This window comes from Myxine glutinosa, chromosome 4 (assembly GCF_964187855.1).
Source record: "Myxine glutinosa chromosome 4, kmMyxGlut1.1, whole genome shotgun sequence".
Lineage (NCBI taxonomy): Eukaryota > Metazoa > Chordata > Myxini > Myxiniformes > Myxinidae > Myxine > Myxine glutinosa.
The window spans coordinates 95,568,458-95,589,081 of NC_136264.1; the positions used below are offsets into that span (position 1 = coordinate 95,568,458).

Here is a 20,624-nt window from a genome sequence, read left to right on the forward strand (position 1 = left end):
TCGTAAGAGCCGCCGTCAGATGGGGCTCGAGTCACGTGCTGCGTTTGCCGCACATCGAGAGGAGTTTCCAAAGCAGGAGCATGTCGCTTGTTTGAAGTAGGCGTTCGAACGCCAGTCAAGGTCGGTCGCGCTGTGGCCGGTCGCGTTCGCGCCATTTGTTTCGGCGGCCCGGTGTATCTCACCAAGGTCGGGCATGTAGCCAGAGGCCCGCGAGAAGGAGAGCGGCTCTTCAAAGCCGAGTGAGGCGCCCCGTCCGGCGCTCGATCCGTTGGCTCCGCGATGAGCCCATTCAAGGTCGCGCGGGGACGCGTGCCCCGAGCGGCCTTCCTGCAGACCTTTGCAAAATGGCCCTTGGTGGAGCACAGGTGGCATGTAGCCTCCCGGGCCGGGCATTCAGAGCGAGGGTGCTGCCGATTCTCGCAAAAATAACATTTTGCATACCGGTCAGGCCGTGGCCGGGCAGCGGTGGCAGCAGTGAGGCCGGAAGCGGAGTCCGCTTCAGGAGCTCCCAGAGACTCGGCCGTAGTGGTCGGGTCCTCCTCCGTATCCTCGGCGGTAGCCCTCTCCGGTCGCGCGAGTTGCGAGGTCCCCGCCACGACTCGTGGGTGATCATATGCGGTGGATTGTTCTCGGGCATCTGTGTATACGCGTGCCAGCCGTAGTGCCTCTGTAAATGTCAGATCCGCGACCTCCAGGAGTCGGAGCCGCAAGACTCCAGAATTAATTCTGGAGATGAATGAATCTCGGAGCAAGTCGTCCTGCACTTGCTCATGGGTCCGGACATCCTGCACGCAGTCTGCCAACAGGTAGCGCAACTCCTGCGCGAAGCGATCGATCGATTCAGATGGTTGTTGTCGCCGCTGAGAGAGTTGATGCCGGCCGTGCACAGCGCTCCGTGTCTTTACGTAGAGGCGCTTCAGCTCGGCTAGAGCCGTAGCGTACGTCCCAAATCGAGAAATGTTCCGGAAAACGGTGTGATAGACCTTCGACTGTAACACGGACAGCTTCATCGCTGCGGTGGGCTCTGTTTCGTGAGCAGCAAAGTAATTCTCCAGCGTTTTGAGCCAGTGAGTGAACTCCGATGCTGATCCCTCAGCTTGAGGGTCGGCTCCGAGAATCGGTACCACGATCATCTTGTGGTCAGCCATTCCGGCGATCTAAATGATATTAAATGTCGTGAAAATCAAGCTCAGACACGACTTGACCTCTGGGTAGGTTTAATATCATTTAGATCTGTAGTACATCCTGTAAGAATACATGCATGCAACAGGCATTAAAATCAGAGTATTTCATGAGCAATGGTCGATTCAATATAGCAATGGTCCAACAGAGAGGACAGTCAGCGCAGCATTTAGGGGCGTACATACCATTCAAACTACAGGACTATGTCACAGTGAGTTCCGCTGGAGTGTCCGCGTGCCCCCCCGGTTGTCCCGGGTCTTATAGACGCCCCTTCTGTAGCGAGCACACCCTGGGTTCACCTTGGTATAATTTCACTACAATTAGTATCATAACTATCTTCAGATCCTAGACTCTCAGTATCATAACTCTCAGAGTATTGACTGTTAATATCACTCATTTACATATCATTAAACTTCCATCAATATCTATATATTTTCTTTCATTAGAACTAATAACCACAATATTTTTTACATTAATGTTATTTTCAAATAATCTCTAATAATCAGAGTACGGAATGATAGTTCACCACTAATATTCATATTATTAATTTCACCCACATCTTTGGGTCTATTAAAGAATATACAAATGTTTCCTCTAGAATCGTTGATGGTCTTATCATTCATTTTCAAAGCTTCTTTATCAATGACCTTTTCAAGCTTTGAGTAAATTGTCAGTAGTAGTGGAGAAACTTTTGTCAAATTTACTTTAATAGAGTTATTAATTAACATAGCTTGTCCCGTAAATTTAATAAAAGGACACATGTTATTCTCCATTATGGGTTTAATCCAAAAATTTCCATATTTATCTTTGTTCAATTTAACATCTTTGACATATTTTTCTATATCTTCCACCGAAGTAGAGATTGATTGAAATTTGTCTTTTGTGTTTTGAAACATTGTATTTATGAGCTAATAAACTTGCGTTTAGTTTAAGTAAAGTTATATACATAAAACGAGTTGAAAAGCTCAAAGGTGTTTTACTTTAAGCACAGTTTCATCTTTAAAAAAGCCTCTAAAAAAGGCACTTTGTTTTAAGTATAATTTTACTTTATAAATATGATAAATTCTGAAGGATATTTAGAATTTCCAGGCTCTCCATATGATAAATTAGAGAATTGTCTGGCTTGTGGTAGAGTGGGGCTTAATACAGAATCAGAAGCATATAAACAATGTATTTTCTGTGATTATCTTCTAATTAATGATAATAAAAAATATAGAAAAATATATAACTCTTTTAAATTAGAACCAAAAATGAATTACTTTACAAGATTAATAAGAGAGATGAATGTTAAGTATTATGGTGATAATACACCATTTCTTACAAGGGAAGAGACTATTTGTATTGAGGAAATGTATAAGGGTTTAATGATATTTATTATTCAAAATAATTTTAATGGAAATGTTAATACAAGATACTATATAAACAAAATAATGGATTATTTTGAAATTAAACCTGAACTCAGGATAAAATATAGTTTCTCAAAAAACTCAAAAAAAGTTAGATGACTTGTTTTCCAAATATATAAATGAATGATTTTTTACCCGTTTGGGAAAATAAGATAAAATTTAATAACCATAAAAATCTTCCAAATTCATTGAGATGTCTAATAGTCGGTTCAAGCGGATGTGGAAAAACCTGTTTACTTTTAAAGATGCTCCTTAGTCCTAATTTTTTAGATTATGATAATTTAATAATTTTTACAAAGTCAAGTTTTCAACCTGAGTATCAACTACTATCACAAGGTTTTAATGCGGGTCTTAAAAAGGAAGACATTATCGGTTTATTTAAACTTCATAACAAACTAAATGATTATAATATTGAAGATATAATACAATTATTTTGTGAAACACAGAAATCAAAACCGAAACCAAAACCCATAACTTGTATTCTCAGTGATAATACGGATGATATACCTTCCCCTCAAGATTTAGATAAATCAAAAAAGAACCTCGTTATCTTTGATGATTGTGTTAATGAGAGAAACCAAACAGTAATGGATAGCTACTATACAAGAGGGAGACATTCTTCTTGTAATTGTATTTATCTTAGTCAGTCATATTTTCAACTCCCTCGACGCTCAATAAGAAACAATGCTAATACTTTTATTATATTTAAGTTAAATTCAATAGATGTAAATAATTTTTGGAGAGATAATTGCTCTACGTTATGTAGTAAAAAAGAATTTGAAAATTATATGAAACACACGATTGGAAAATATAAATATATTGTTGTGAAACAAGATGAGATACTAACTGATATTTTTCAACAAATAAATACAGAAGATGAATACCGAAGAAAGAGCAAGAAAGTTTAAAGAACATCAAGAGTTGGTTTCAAAAGTTGTAAAGCAACAGGAAGAGATAAAGAAGAAACGGAGACAGAAACTAACTGGTGAAGAAGCCTTTGAAAGAAAACAAGAGAAATTTTTAAAACCACTTTTAAAAACTCAACAAACGATTTCACCTACAGTTCCCACGGTAGAATTTACTCCAAAAAAACTTCAAATGCTCAAAGATTTTAGTCAAATGACAGAGCAAGAACTTAGAGAATTAAAATATGATGATGAAGGATTATTTTGGAAACTTGAGGAGGTAAATCAACCCCCTAATTATGTTGTGGAAGCTCTTCAAAACAATGAATATTTGGTGGATTCAAAAACCAGAGCAGGTCTCATTCCAACAGAAGAACCAGCACAGTTCCATCTTGTGAAAGAAAAGTTATTGATATTTAATGATAAATTGGTGTTCTTAAGTTCTGCTCAACCAAATGTTGAATTAACTCCAAGATTAATGTTTCTTCTAACAAACTCCGGATTCAGCGGTTCAAAATATTTTGATGACCACTTGATATGGAAAGAGAGGAAGATAGAGAGTATATTGAGTTGCTAAATGCACTTGATTATGGAGTTTCTGTTGCTGGTAAAAGGAAGAAGAATGAGAAGGAGAAACATGTTATTGATGCTTTAAGTAAGCTTGGTTCGGGTGTTAGTTTTCTTCCAAATGACCCATCACAATTAGTTAATAGGCTATTATTGTTGTTAGGTAGTAAGAAGGCTGAAAACAACAATTGTTTTAATGAATCCTCAGCCATTTTAGATCAGTTGATGAATATGAAAATAATTAATAAATGTCAATACAAAGATATTTTATTAGATATTAAATAAGATGAGAAGCACAATTCTTAGTTTTAATTTCACAACGAGTGATTACACAGCTTCATTCCCTTACCCACTACAACTTGACCCCCTTGTCTCATATGAGGCTTCTTTATTGTCGATGGAAACTTATAATACACTTTTTAATATCACAGAGAAAAACAACAAGTTTAGTTATAATCCAGGAAGTGAATATAAAACTATAACCGTTTCACCCGGAGCTTTCGAGATTTCTCAAATATCTTCTGAAGTCTCTCGCCTTATGAAAGAAGGAGGTGATGAACCAAAAAATATGGTAATAGATATTCAAAAACACACTTCAAAATCAACGATTAAACTTAAAAATAATTATAAAGTTGATTTCACGATTGAAAATTCGTTTAGAGAGCTATTGGGTTTCTCTTCAAAAAAGATTAAAAATAACAGGACGTTTTACAGTGATAATGCTATCCAAATATCCTCCGGTATAAATTCAGTATTAATTCATTGTGATTTGATTGATGGTGCTTATAACGATGGAATAAGAACAAATACAATATTTTCATTCAGTGCATACTCAACCCCGATTGGTTATAAATTTAATATGGAACCAAAAAATCTTGTCTATTTACCTGTGTCAGGAAAAACCATATACAGAGTAAATTTTAGGATAACCGACCAAGATAATCGTATGATATCCTTTAATGATGAAATTATATCCATCAGAATTCACCCACGTGAAGTTTTTCAATAAATAAATAATGGTTATTGTGAGAAAACACGAGTTGGGAAAATATAAAATAATTACAGGGGAGGGCATGTACCTTTCACCATACTATAAGGGTGAAGGTATGTTTCTTGGGAGAGGATACTATAAACCTAAGAGACAACGAGGTGTAGGTCATCAATTTCGAAATAAAGGAGATGGGATAATTGATACTCTAATGGGTATTGGTTCAACCATCCTTAAACATAAAGACCTAATTGGTTCAACTGCTTCTGCCGTGGGTTCAGTTGCGGGTGCTATAAAGAGTATAAAAGATGCTCAAAAGGAGTCTCATAAATTACAAGCAATCAAAGAAATAAAAAAAGGTAAAACTCAACTATCTTCACAAGAGCGACAAAAAATCATTAAAATACTTGGGTCAGGGTTTCAACAATTTTAATGCTATATAAATACAAGTATGGAAGCGATTGATAGTATCTATGATTTGGATGATACGATTATCATTTCAAACTCCACTAAAAAGGAAGACTATTTCAAGGTAAATGCTATAACAGGAACAGACTGGAATTCAAATGGAACAAAAAGTTTTGAAATAAATAATCAACAAACTTACTTGAATATAGCTGATAGTTTCTTGCTGTGTAAATTTAAATTCACTAAGGCTGTGAATAATACTAATGCTACACTCGTAAATGATTTCTTCTGGAAAATGTTTGATAGTGTCCGCCTGTATATTGGAACACAAGAGGTTGAAGCGGTTGATTATGTCTCTGCTACATCTGAAATGATGAAATTTACACTATATTCGTTTAGTGATAGAATGGGTAAGGGAGCTGTTGAAGGTTTTATTCCTGATATGTCAACGGGTACAAACACAGACCCTGGTTATAGTCAAAGGAAGGCAATGTATAATGATGACACAAAACCAGAGAATAGTTTTACCGTAGCAGTACCTCTGAAAGGTATATTTGGATTTTGTGATTATGACAAAGTTTTGTATGGTCTTAAAATTAGATTTCAACTACAAAGGAATGATAATGTAAATAGGTTGCTTTTTGGGGTTGAAAATGCTTTTGGAGACAACAATAAATTTGTTATTAATGATTTGTGTTGGTATATCAGTGAATATACTCCTAATCTTAAAACGGAAGAGATGTTGAATAGAAGACTTAACTCAAAGACCCCACGAAATGTATCATACCTTAAAAGGAGATGTCAACACGTTAAACTGGAACACACTACCTACACTTGGAATTTAGGTGTTCTTCAAGGAAAGCCCCGATACCTCTGGCTCATTTTTAAGAAACCAGATGGAGAGGAGGGTACTGATAAAAATAATGCACTGAGTGATAATGCTAAGGTGAAACAACTTCGGGTTTCTCTTGATGGTACATTTTACCCGCGAGATAGATTGGAAATTGATTGGGAAAAAAATGATTATGCGGAAGCCTACAAGTCTTACCAAAAGGTGTGTGAAAGCAATGGTAATAATGATCCTATTTTGGATATGGTTGCGTTTCAAAAACTTTATACAATCTACACAATTGACCTGAGTTCTCAAAAGGAAACTATAAAGTCTAATAGAGTGGATACTTCTCTATACATTGAAAGAGGGGAGAGTGAAGAAGTTGATGCTTATTGTTTGCTTTTGGAAGAAACAGAATTACAGATTAATACAGATAATGGTGTTATGATTAATATCACATAGGTTTTTTCTCATAAATAAATGGTAGGGGTATATGTTAATCAAATCAATCTTAATAAATTAACATCTTGTATTCAAAATCAAAAGCCTTGTATTATTAATGTTAATACAATTCAAAGAAAAGGAGCTGTAAGAATTGATGTTTTACTCACACACACACAAGTAAAAACACTAAATGATACTGGTTCACTTAAAATTAAAATGACAAAACCTATGTTAAAGAAATATTCAATAGACGAGTCAAGAGGAGGAATTCTCCCATTTCTAATTCCTTTATTTGCTGGTTTAAGTGCGGCGGGAGCATTGACTGGTGGTATTTCAGCAGCGGTAAAAACTGCTAACGAAAGGAAGGCACAACTAAAAGCTCAAAAAGAATTGGAAAGACATAACAAGGAGTTGGAGAAACAAATTAGTGGAAGTGGTGTAATTGTAGATTTTGCTCAAAAACTTGAAAGTCTACCTGATAAAGCTAGATTGTTGGTTGGAGATATGCTTTCCTCTATCGCTCAAGCGGGTGTTAAACGAACTAAACGGGGTAATGGATTGTATCTTTCTCATAAATAAATGGATAAATGGTTTAAACAATTTGGAAAGAATACAATGTCAAATATAGAACTAACTAAGTATTGTAAAAAACTAAAAATGGATAACATGGTTATTTGTATGAGAGATGAATTAATACATATAAATAAGAATACAAAGAATATTATGATGAATTTAGACACACAGAATGGTTCTCATTGGGTTTGTATTCATAATAGTCAGGATAAATATTATTTTGATAGTTATGGTATGCCACCACCTTTTGAAGTAATGCAATTCTTACAGAATGGTGTTTATCAAACATTTCAAGTTCAAGAAATTAATTCTAAATGTTGTGGTCAATTATGTTTATATGTATTATTTCAACTCAACAATAATGAAAATTTTTATGATATCATTATAAATGACTTATGTTGGATAAGATGGTTCTATCTTTGGAGAATCCTCTCAGGATATTGATTTATCAAATTATTATACAAAGGCACAGGCTGAACGACAAAAATATAGTATAAGTAAAAATATTAATATGAAGAATACTTATAAATTAATCAATTATCCAAACCCTACAGATGCGAATGACTTAATTAGATTCAGTGATTTATCACAATATATATTTTTAAATAAAACAGCACGTTTTGTTAAACAAGTAAAATTTACAACCACAACACCCGGTTATACTGACCATACACCTTTCCTCATTCAATTTAACTATCTGCTTACAATTGAATTTTATAAAGAAGGACATATAGTTAATATGCGAATTAATAAATGGGGGTATGATATGCCTGATTTAGGGTATAATTGGTCTTTTTCAATAAACTTAGAAGACCTACATGATTTGAATCAGTCTCGTAAAGAAGAATATTACCCGCTTGGTGAGGATAAGGATTTATGTGGAAGTACAATTTGTAAACAACAAATACATGATTTTAAGAAAAGAAAAATATATGATAGTATAGCGATGGTTAACATGACAAAGAAGGAAGGTAATGAGATAAGGATAGAAAGCCGAGAAATACAAACCGATTTGGTAGTGGGAAGATGGGGTGGTATTACCTGTTATAATATTAATCTCACATATATTTCTGATACATAAATGGCAGGAAAAAGACTGCAAGAGAATTATAATTTTTGTATTCAGGGATACCTACAAGAAAAGGGTGCTCGGTATTACATACCTTATGATTTGGAGCATATACATGGAAATTTTATCATTAAAAACTGGCCTTATACTGATATTGCTAAACCCACAAATAGAGACTTGTTTAAAATATTAAATAAAAATGAACTTCTCAAAGTTATGAAATGTACAACTCTTTTAGAAATCGTCAACAAATCTTATTGGTATCCTATTATGAGAAAAATAATTATATATACAAGAATATCTCAAAATCCAGATGAGTATATGTATAATATTCTTTGGGGCTCAAGCTCAAGGGTAGCAAGGGATGAGGAAGGAGTTGAAGAAGAGAAGGAGGAAAGAGAGAAGGAGGAAAGGGAGAAAAAGGAGAAGGAGGAAAGGGAGAAAAAGGAGAAGGAGGAGAGGGAGAAAAAGGAGAAGGATGAAAGGGAGAAAAAGGAGAAGGAGGAAAGGGAGAAAAAGGAGAAGGAGGAGAGGGAGAAAAAGGAGAAGGATGAAAGGGAGAAAAAGGAGAAGGAGGAGAAGGAGAAGGAGGAGAGGGAGGAAAGAGAGAGGGAGGAAAAGGAGAAGGAGGAGAGGGAGGATAGGGAGAAAAGAGAAAAGGAGGAAAAATATAAAAATATGACCATTCCTGAGATTAATGAAAGATTGAAGGTATTACGGCAAATAAATCAATCTCAACGCACTGAAGAGGAAAATAAAGAATTAATGACTCTTTTGAAGATATTGGTTTTTAAATTTGCTATAATGAATTCAGAGAGCAGATATACAACATATAATTGATTATGTTGGTGTTATTGACTTTAGTTAGTTTTATTTGTAAATAAATGGAGGAGAGAGTGAAGCCATTTCTAAGGATTCTTTATGTTTTAAAAATCAAGATAGAAATGTATATGTTGAAAACCAAAAAGGTTTTGGCACTATGTAGGACTTTTTCTCATAAATAAATATGAGTTATTGTCTCAAATGTAAAAAGAAAACTAAATCTAAAAATATCTTATGTTAAAGCTAAAAATAATAGAGTTTATCAAAAAGGAATATGTCAAGTGTGTGGCTCTAAAAAGTGTCAATTCATCTCTCCTAAAAGTGGAGGAGACATACAAAAGTTTTTGTCAGGTAGCAAATTTACAACAACTGGAATTCCAGGGGAATTACACCTTCCAGGGTATTCTTTCTGTGGCCCAGGAACAAACTTGGATAAAAGATTAGATGAGGCTGACAATCCTAAACCTTGGTCTAAACCTACAAATAGGGTTGACGAAGTGTGTATGAAGCATGATATTGCTTATGGGAAAACCACTACGTTGACTGAAAAACATAAAGCCGACAGAGAAATGTTGTATAATTTGTCTTTGATACAAAATCCAACATTGAGAGAGAAAGTTGATAGGTTTATTGTGAGAAATTTGATAAATGCTAAATTGAAACTTGGTCTTGGTTATTCACCCTCAAAAAACTATTAGGCTCTAATGATGTCATCAAGACTGAGGAGCTTTTGGCTGATGAATTACATAAACCTATAATCACAAAGTTTAAAAGAAGGAAAGTTTATTCTAAATACACCGACCACATATGGTCCGCTGATTTAATCGAACTAAAAAATGATAAGGGATACAAGTATGCTTTAACCATAATTGATTTGAGGAGTAGATTTGCTCGGGTTGTTCCTTTGAAAAACAAGAGAGGTTATACTCTGATGTTAGCCTTCCAACAGATATTTAATAAAAGTAAAAGAAAACCAAAGAAGTTATGGACTGACGAGGGAACAGAGTTCTATAACAAAATATTTATGAAATTTCTTAAGGGGGAGGGTATTAAATTATACAGTACCTTTAATGAAGGAAAAGCAGTTGTTATTGAGCGTTTTAATCGTACTTTAAAAGATAAATTATATAAAAAATTCACACAACTCGGTTCTCAACAATGGGTCTATTTAATTCAGGATATTGTAGATAATTACAATAATACAGTTCATTCATCAACAAAATCAAACCCATCAGAAACATTTACAAAATTAGAATATGAAAAGGAGATTAATTTGAGAAACCCCAAGTTTAAAGTTGGTGATATTGTAAGAATATACAAATGGAAAAGTCATTTTGAGAAAGGTTATACACAAAAATGGACTCGTGAATTATTTAAAATCATTGATGTAATGGATACAGTCCCTTTGACCTACAAATTATATGATTTAAATGGAGAAGAAATCTTGGGTTCATTTTACTCACAAGAATTACAAAAAACACAAGTGAGCAGCTAATACCCTTGAAAATAATTTTAAAAATGTAATGGGGATACGTTCTTAGATCTGTGAACCCCAAACACAGAATCGCTCAACTTTTCAGTTGGGACTTAACAAAGTGGGTGGGGTTTAACAAAAGTGGGCGGGGCTTAGCAAAAGTGGGCGGGGCTTAGGGATTTTAACGGGCTACCGCCGCCTTTTTTACTATTATATAAATGATAGAACCAAGTATCAACCAGACTAAAGAGTGGAGGTGTAATCAACCTTGGTATATAAATGGAAAACATAACGAATGTGAAAAATATCAGATTCAAGAGGTTGAGAGAATCACTGGTCAGAAGGTTCTCAAGACGGATAAACGTATTCATTTGTTAAGTGGGGTAATGGAGGGCGGGAAGAAAAATATATTAGAGTGGAGTGAGAACTTTAATGGTTATCAATCGGATAATAAATATTATAATTTTAAAATGGTATGTGGGAGAGGAGGAGGTCAAACAAGAACCCTCCGTGAAACATACCACTTTATACTTTCACAACAAAAGGTTAAGGAACCTGTATACTTTATAAATATACTTTATGGGGATGAGTTCTATAGGAGAATGGAACTCTTTAAAAAGTTAGAAAGAGATAATATATTTATAGGCTCATTAGTAGAGTGGTCTAAGGAACTACCTTAAGGGGGTAGTGGGGGGAATAGGGTAAAAATTACATGTAAGTGAGAAGGATCATAGGTTCATAAGGCTAGAAGGATTATAGGTTCATAAAGGAAGAAAATCATAGGTTCATAAGGCGAGAAGGATTATAGGTTCATAAAGGAAGAAAATCATAGGTTCATAAGGCGAGAAGGATTATAGGTTCATAAGGTGAGAAGGATTATAGGTTCATAAGGTGAGAAGGATTATAGGTTCATAAGGTGAGAAGGATTATAGGTTCATAAGGTGAGAAGGATTATAGGTTCATAGAGGGAGAAATAGAGGTGTTTATGATTTTTGAAAAAGACAGGGGGGTAAATGACATTAGATAGGGATTTCCCATGTTAAACGGAGGTGTCCCAGAAGCAACATTTATCACCTACTATTAGTGTTGTGGAAATGGCTGGGCGTGTAGCCTGTTAGTGTGTGTAGTTGGTTTGGGCACTCCACCACTGTGAGGATGTCGGCCAGGTGAGGCCGCAGGTGGGCTCTGGGAGCCGGTAGAGTTGATGTGGATGGGGCCCGAGGATCCGGAGGACGGACCCGGGTAGCCCAGTGCCAGAGGGCACCAAGGGGTGACAGAGCCAGGAGGGGCCTTCCCCAATTAGATAGGTTAGGGTGAGGAGCTAGGTAAGCTCGGGTGGCAACTACAGTGGTGGAGGTGTGCAGGTGGGTAGACCTGCTGGGAGAGCTACACGACCCAGCCCAGAAATTGTGCAAGGGCACAGGGAGATGAATCGGGGGAGTGAGACCCCAAATTGAGAAGCACCACAGTTTGGTCAATGGGAATTTGGTTCTTAAAACCGCATAGAGTAAGATGGCCAATGGTTTGGCAGGGAAAGACCCCGGGTAGTGTAAAGTGTGTTAAAGTCATTTAGAGGATAGTTAGGATGAAGATCTCCTCGCACCATCTACATCCACTCACCTGGGATGACGTACCTCCACACCATGCCAGGTTGTTTTTATTATTTTTATTGATGCAAATGTTTGGAATGTGAGACGCATCATGACGTGGGTGTGACATTGTCCTTGTTGTTCCATCTCTCCCTCCTTATGAGGATTGATGATGAATTGGTGATGGCAAATTTGGTTAGAGGGATTGTGGGAACGAATTTGGTGGAGGGGAAATATGGGGAAGACGTGACAGTAGTGACGAATTTGTAAATGTGTAGATTTTTGTAAATATGGGGTAAGGGCAAGGGTAGAGTAGGTGACAGGGGGGGGTGACGTACGGTAGGGATGAGTTTTCTCACTTCGCTCTCCGTACGCACTTCGCCTTGCATTGCCTTGATTGATGTGTACCCTTGTGACCTTACCCCTCGCTCATCTGTCTTTCCCCCCTTTGTCTCCCACATGAGGACCTGGGCGCCGAGGGGAGCGTGCGTGAGTCCGCCATTGTGCGCCCGGAACTCCCAGAACCAGCTGTCTGCATCGATGCACCACATTATGGACCACATGTCTGTGGCCGAGCACCACTTATTGACCCCATGGGTTGGGGCATGGCCCCTCTGCTGGAACCGGCCATGAAGGCCCAAAATCTTGCTGGCGGACCTTGATAACAGGGCACCGATGCCCCACAGGTGAACCACACTAGTCGGCCCCCTGTGGGCCATAAATAAAATAAAAATGGACACGTTTGGGCAAGTTTTATTGCAAATAGGCCGCCAGCAAAGAAAATGACAACATCTGGAAGAGAGCAATAGCCAGCAGAGGGAGCCGAAGAGCAAGAGACCACCAGCAGGGTTAGGGGTTGTTTGGTTATTTTTATTCATGAACTATGATGACTGTGCACCGATTGGTGCTTGAGGGTGTTTTGGTGCGTTTATGGGTGCTTTCATGGTGCATTGATGCAGAGCAGACTGTCTCTCCCCCCCCCAAAAGTACAATCACAGGTCCTGGGTTGCGTTTTGTAAATAAAGTAACGTCATTGTAAATAATGCTCCCCACCGTCAATGTATAGTTTGAAGACAATTCCGCAATTCGGTTAGCTGTGGGCGTGAGTCTGTTAGGTAGGGTGCAATGGAGGAGTGGGACATATTTATTTGTGTTTTAAAACTGTCACACTCAGGGTCAGGTTAAATGTAGAGGGAACTACACCTACGTGCCACACTAAAAGTAGAGGTAATAGGCCCGGGACGTGCCTAAGAGGAGGAGGGTGCAGTGTTGTGGATTTGTAATTGTTGTAAAGATCACCCTTTGTAAATGTCATGATCGTTGTAAATACCTCCATAATTGTAAAGGTCAAAGGTCGTCCCCTTAATTAATTCATCGCATACACCTAGCCAATCTTAAGCCCTTCTAAGTAGTTATCTCTTTATTCTATGTGAGTTTAAGGCTCTGTTGGCCATTAATTGACACTCCATTGCACCGAATCAAATAAGAATAGCTCCCCTTCAATAATTACATTTCCCAGCCCAAACTCCCTCTCTGGGTAAAGCAGCTTCACAAGCGTGGGGTGCGTGCCCTCTCATTTCGCTACAAATAGTGAATACGTGCTCCGTGCTCTGTTTGAACAGGAGGGGCGGGGTCGCCGGGAAGAGGCAAGCCCAGGGCGCGCCACGAGGGGCGGGGCTGTTCAGCCCCATGCCCAAATAAGGGAACAAGCCCGTAGCTCGCCACGAGGGGCGCGCCGTTCGGCGCCATGTCCAAATAAGGAGGCAAGCCCGTGGCATTGCCATATAAGGTCACAGAGCATGGGGGGAGGGCGGTACCGAAACCGACGAGGGCGTGTCACACCCGCGCTTGAGGATGAGATATGCGTGCGAAGATCGCGCAAGAGAGAGATGAGTGAGGGAGCCCCACGAGCAGTTCTACAGAGGGAGTTCTGAAGTGAGAGTTCTGTGAAGGGAGTTGCTTGAAGGTTCATGAGTAGGTACAAGTAGGTACAAGGTCGGTGAGAGGTACAAGTTGAACAAAGTAGGTACAAGGTCGGTGAGAAGGCATGAACGAGAGGCGTGATCTAGCAAGACTGAGAGAGAGAGACGTGAGGGGGTGCCTGGATTGCGGCAATAGGCCGACACCCTCTAGGCCCTATCGCCGGTCGGTGAGACGCGAGGCTGTGTTTGCCGGGTTTTCGCCTCGACCCCAAAGCATGGATCGGAGCGCGCGCTTGGAGCCGGACCTCGACGCCTACCATCTGCCTGGACCCTCCTCTGCCGTCCCAAACCATCCCTGCCTTTCCATCCTTTTGTGTACGTGAGTTTGTTCTGTGTGTCTTTTCCCTGGGTATTAATTAAGCTTGTATAAGTTAATATTTGCACTGTGTCACCTGCTTTTTCCATTTTCCCTGTATATAACCTTGACTGCTCCTTTTGCTTAGTGTGTGTAAATTAATAAATCCTGTTACTCTTCTGTACGTCTTCTTCTTCTTCCTCTTTACATTCGGTCGCTTTAGAGGTTTCCAAATTGAATACCTGTGGCGCGATTTCGGCCAACGTCCAGGAATCGGGTTAGTCGGGGTAACTGTTCAGCCGCGGTGCCATCCGCTCGGTAAAACAACATCTTATCCGCGGTCCGTAACAATATATATATATATATATATATATATATATATATATATATATATATATATATTGTTACGGACACGGCTTAAGATGTTATGATGGGCCGAGCGGAATGGCCGCCGTGTTCGCACAGTTTACCCGATTCTTCCCCAACTTACCCGATTCCACCCGACGTTGACCAAATCGCGCTATGCTAAATCAATGAAGGAAAGGACACAACGACTGGGATAAATGAAACGACGCAAGGGGTACAGTTCTCAAGACATCCGGAGGAGGATATAATTAGTGGGGGGGAAAAGGGGTAGATTACAAGGCAATGAGGTAAAGACACAGAAGAGATAGGCACTTAGACACAATCTTATCTATCCCAGACAGACCACAGACAAATGGAACAAGACTGACTTACACAGGGATTGATGGCAGGGAAGGACAGGCAGTCGATACCACAAGGTGCACCTTGGCTCAGGGGCAGAATCAAACACGGTCTGGTCCAGAGATGCGGGGAGGTATTGCAGCGCTCGGAGGTGGCGTCCTTCTCTCTCCCAGCTCAGGGCGCATCTGACGTCACCTCCCTCTTCCTGCGCATGCTCAGCGTGGAGTGACACGCCCTCGGCTCGTTGGCTCCGCCCCAGATGGGATCGGTCCGCCGCTTCTATTGGGTGCAGGGGTTACCGGGCTCCGCCCTTGACGAGGAGCTGACAGTGAGCCCCTACTTGGTAACCCCGTCGAGCACATGCTCGATGGCGGCTCGTTGGAAGGGCATGGTGCCCTCCCAACACCCCCCACCAACCAAGCCGGAGTGAGGACGCACACTCCCCGCGCCGCCGCCGCTGTTGTTGTTGTTGCTGTTGCTGTTGTTGTTGCTGAACCGTGAGGAAGAGCTGCGGGGAGGTATTGGGAGGTCCTAAACTTCCTAACGGTGCCATACAATCACATTCTGGTGCAACGAAGAGTCACAATTAATGGAAACGAGTCCTTAACTGACATAGACTAAGAATAACTAGCAAGATGTCCTATAGTTGTCTACGTGAGATGCGGTGGACCTGGATGCGACATTTAATGGGGGAAATAGGGGGAGGTCGGGTCTACAGAGTGTTGTTTACAGAAAATGGGACTAGGGAATGGGGGATTGGGGATAGTTGGGAAGTATGGAGGAAATAGGGGAATATTTACAAGTGGATATGGATGGATGCCAATCTCATATCCACAACATTGCACCCTTCTCTACCTCGGGGCGTACCGACCCGATAAATTTTTACCTACGTTAGTGTGGCACTCAGATGTAGTTCCCTCTACTATTAACTCAACCCTGAGTGCGACAGTTTTACAGATGTTCACAAATGAGTAAATATGTCCCCCTGCGACGTTGCACCCTTCTCCTCACAGAAACACACCCACAGGATAACCGAATCGCGGAAAGCATTCTCAAACTAAACATACAGCCGGTAGGGAGCATTATTTACACAAGACTGATATTTACACTACGATCCAGGACCTGTTCTTTGAGGAACACATGCAGATGTTATTAGTCTAGTAGGAAGACTAGGTCCCCCTGCACCCCCCGGAGATATACTTCTAATCAGTGTTTCTAGATTGGAAAAAATGTGTAGAAAATGACTAGCTATGGCCCCAAGCTGAAAAAATGTCCCACATACCATTTTTATGCAAATTACTGCTGCCATTATCAAAAAAACGATTTTTGACATATCTCAGCCAATATTGCAGATAATTGAAAAATGAAGGTGTCTAGACCCATGTTTTGAAGGGCATAGATCATGATAGAACTATTCATAACATGATTACATGTGTCTATGGTATACTAGTATGCATATTAATGCTGTAATTACAAAATAATCAGTTTTACAAATGATAAGGATACGTTAATACTGCAGATAACTTAACATGGTACATAAGGGGTCTAAACCCAGGTATTTTCAAGGTTAAATGTCAACAAGATGCTCCTGAGTCTTGCATAGGGGCGGGACATTGGCAGTAACATTGGTACCACTAAACTTTTCTTCCCACCATTGACTTTGTATTGCGAGAGATTTTCACTTGCTTATTTAAAGGTTTCTCACCCAGCCCACGTAAAATCTACCAACTCCTGCTGTTAACTCCCAAACATATTTTTTTATGTTATCCAATCACAGTGCAGAAATGACAGACTAGAGATCCAAATTAGTGCTGCTATAGCTGCCATTTTACATTTCCATCCATGTAACATGCGCGCTCGCGCGCTCGTATCAATTGGTAATGTCGCGCGCTCGTATCAATTGGTAACGTTGATGTTATTGAATACCTCAGTTGAAAGTTCAGTCTTCCATTCCATCTGTGTGTTGTTCTTGGTATTCATCCTCCAATCTAGCCAGGTAAGATGCTAACTATAATGTTACTCACACTCTTGACTTCAGTTTCTGCATGAAATCATAAACAGGCAGAATAACAGCTGAGCCAGCTAGCACCATGTTAGCTAACGTTAAAGCTAGCCTCATCTATGTACAGTATGTTCCTAATGTCGGTGTAACTTAAACTTTTGTTAATGCCAAACATGAGACATATCTGTTGACTTCTGTATATGAATTGAACCAGAAAGAGGCACGACAGCTGAGCTAGCTACAGTAACTTAGCACAATGTTTCATTGGCCTAGATAGCTAACGTTAGTGTGGAAGAATTTAGATGTTTTAGCTATTAGCACTTTTGATGCCACTAAACATGGTTTAGTCAGCTAAAAAGTACCCTAGTGTAGAACATGACTCAGAACCTCTGTTACCTCACTGAAAACTCAGAGCCTCCTTTCACAGGCACTTTTAACATCATTCGTGATTTCTTATTTGTCATTTAACAGTGATGGTAGACATCGACAGCAAGCATGCCCAAAAGAAAACGGAGTGTAGAACCTGCAGCCCAAAGCTCTCCTCCTACATGCATCCTTCATGTACCATCCATGTCTGATCATGGGGATTTCACGCCCCTCCGTAAAATTAAAGGATCTGCTTCAGAAAAACTGCAACTGCTTCAAAAGATCCGGGATAGACGTCTCAACCAACCGCATGACTCCCCATGTCGTATGCAATCAGTATGTGATCAGATCCCGGCAACTCTTCCTGATGACCTAGAAAGAGTAGGATATCACAGCAAGTGTTATAAGCACTTTGTCCGCCACTTTCATCGTCTGGGAGATGATACAGAACCAGGGCCATCAACCTCATCATGGCATCACTCTCCTCGTAAACCAGGAGGTTCTGCTGAACCCATCTTCCCGCCAGAGTGTATATTTTGTGAGAAAGTTGAGACCAAAGATGCTCATCGCAATACTGAGAGGCCTACAACCTTCCCATCCTTTAAAAACAAAGAAAATGCATGGGAGCAAATCGAAACACGGGCTGAGAAAATGGGTCTCTATCGACTCCATCGAAAGGTGAAAAACAAAGACCTCTTTGCATGTGAGGCCAAACACCATCCGTCATGTTTTAAAGCTTTCCGCACAGCATTCTACAACTATGAGCGTGCGATTCACAGAGCCGAAGCACCAAAGGAGCAGGCTTGCATGTCAGCCGCCCATGAAAAGGCATTCAACTCAGTACTGGAACACATTCAAACCCAGGTCATCCAGCAGAATAAAGTTCTACAGCTTTCTTCCTTGCGCTTGCTCTATGTCGAGGAACTGAAACTGAATGGATATGAGAACTCAAATTATCGGTCAGAGAAACTACTGAAACGCCTACAGAATGACCCAATCAAGGAGCATATCCACTTCACGAAGGTTGATCATGACAAATGTGATGTCATTTCTTTCTGGCTTGTGCACAGCTCAAACATAACAGTTTCCAATGCTCTCGCACGAGCATTCACACTCGGAAGCACAAACAAGAACCAAAATGTTGCCCTCCAACTTCGCCAGGGTATTCTACAGGCTTTCAGAGAGTGTAAAGACCAACCATGGCCACCAACAGCTGAAGACATGGAGCTCAATCCTGAAGACATCCTACCTCCAGACCTTGTCCGCTTTCTCAGCGTGCTGAAAGGCTGAGGCGGGGCAGCTCAGAGAAGATCATTCTGGCTGGACCAGCAACCAGGAAGCCATATGACTTCAAAATGTTCCTTGCAAATGACGACAACAAAAAGCATATGTGCCAGCTTCTTCTGAAAGTGTGGAGTGGACAAGAGGCAGCTACCAGGCTGGAGAGAACAGAGATGGCTGTGCTGATCGTGGAGGGGAAGGCCCACCAACTTGCCTCAACGAATGGCAAGGTAAAATTGAAAGCCCTTCGTGAATGGCGATTCAATTTGTAATTTTTCCTGAAAAAAAGGTGATTACCTGTGATGTTTGTCTAGATCTGAAACTGGCAGTGACTGGTGATTGAAATGCGGTGCCTTTTTGTGTTTCAGGTCGAGGTACGTGAACTCCCCACGATCTACAGCAACCAGGAAGAGACTGATACCAGGGTGGTTCTGTACCTCCATCATGCTGCTACCATCGGATACAAGAACGCTGTAGTCAGAACACCGGACACAGACATCCTCCTGATCCTGCTCCACCATGCCCACAACATCAAGCTGACGGTGTACCTGGATACAGGGTCAGGGAAGCATCGCCAACTTGTCAACGTCTCTGAGCTGGCAGAATCCCTGGGAGAGGACTACTGTGCCACTCTCCTGGGGTACTATGTGTTCAGCGGAGAAGACTGCACCAGTGCCTTCAAAGGGAAGGGAAAAGTCGGGCCCTTGAAAAAGCTGGAGAAGAATCCCAGGTTTCACAGGGCATTCGGTGAACTGGGTGACAACTGGGATGCCAACCCTGAGGTGGAGAGGCAGTTAGAAAAATTCACCTGTGTGATGTACGGCCAGAGTCGCGAGTCATCAGTGGACATTGTCCGTGCCAAGCTGCTACGAAAAATGGTGGGAGAGGACAAGACCCTCACATCCAAGTCCAAGGTTGATCTGGCTCGCCTTCCTCCATGCCAGTCTGCCCTGAAGCCGCACATCCAGCGTGTGAACCACCGCGTAGCATTGTACAAAAGAGCCGATCAACCTATCATCGAAAAGCCAAAACCTTATGAGGAGCAAGGATGGATAAGGACTGATGAAGGACTGTTGAAACCAATGTGGTCCAGTGGTCCCATCCTACCAACCTCACTGGTGGATCTTCTGAACACAGGAGAGCACGAAGAGGAGGAGGAAGAGGAAGGAGAAGAAGAGTTTGACTCTGACGATTTCGATGAAAATGATGATGACTGACTCAGTGTAGAATCACTAATGCTAATGATGTTTATCTAAAACAAGCAAGAGAAGAGTGGTCACATTGAGTGCTAGGACTATTTTGACAGTTGTAATATTTAGAAAAATAAAACTTTGTGTTAACGTCTGTGTAGACGGACCTTAATATGAGTCTATTATTTCGTAAAACTGTGATTATTTTGTAAATAAAGCACTAATTAGCATACTAGTATACCATAGACACATGTAATCATGTTATGAATAGTTCTATCATGATCTATGCCCTTCAAAACATGGGTCTAGACACCTTCATTTTTCAATTAATCTGCAATATTGGCTGAGATATGTCAAAAATCGTTTTTTTGATAATGGCAGCAGTAATTTGCATAAAAATGGTATGTGGGACATTTTTTCAGCTTGGGGCCATAGCTAGTCATTTTCTACACATTTTTTCCAATCTAGAAACACTGATTAGAAGTATATCTCCGGGGGGTGCAGGGGGACCTAGTCTTCCTACTAGACTATATGCATAGAGAGA

General features: G+C 40.2%; 1 protein-coding gene across 2 annotated transcripts; it reads left to right on the forward strand.

Moving 5' to 3' along the window:
- The first annotated feature begins 18,972 nt into the window (after nt 1–18,972).
- Nucleotides 18,973–20,252, forward strand: LOC144891783 (uncharacterized). 2 transcript variants are annotated; one of them, XM_078776189.1, is made up of 2 exons: nt 18,973–19,179; nt 19,259–20,252. In XM_078776189.1, exons 1-2 carry the CDS (start codon nt 19,144–19,146, stop codon nt 20,105–20,107), a joined length of 885 nt encoding a protein of 294 aa, XP_078632315.1. In that variant the 5' UTR covers nt 18,973–19,143; the 3' UTR covers nt 20,108–20,252. The 2 variants fall into 2 exon arrangements, with proteins under 2 accessions (XP_078632315.1, XP_078632314.1); XM_078776188.1 differs by having other exon boundaries at nt 18,973–19,120.
- The last annotated feature ends 372 nt before the right edge of the window (nt 20,253–20,624 follow it).

Coding starts and splice junctions, on each gene's coding strand:
- LOC144891783 (XM_078776188.1), top strand. CDS start 18,998: ATGTGCCAGCTTCTTCTGAAAGTGTGGAGTGGACAAGAGGCAGCTACC. Junction 19,121..19,258: donor TTGCCTCAACGAATGGCAAG/GTAAAATTGAAA, acceptor TTTGTGTTTCAG/GTCGAGGTACGTGAACTCCC.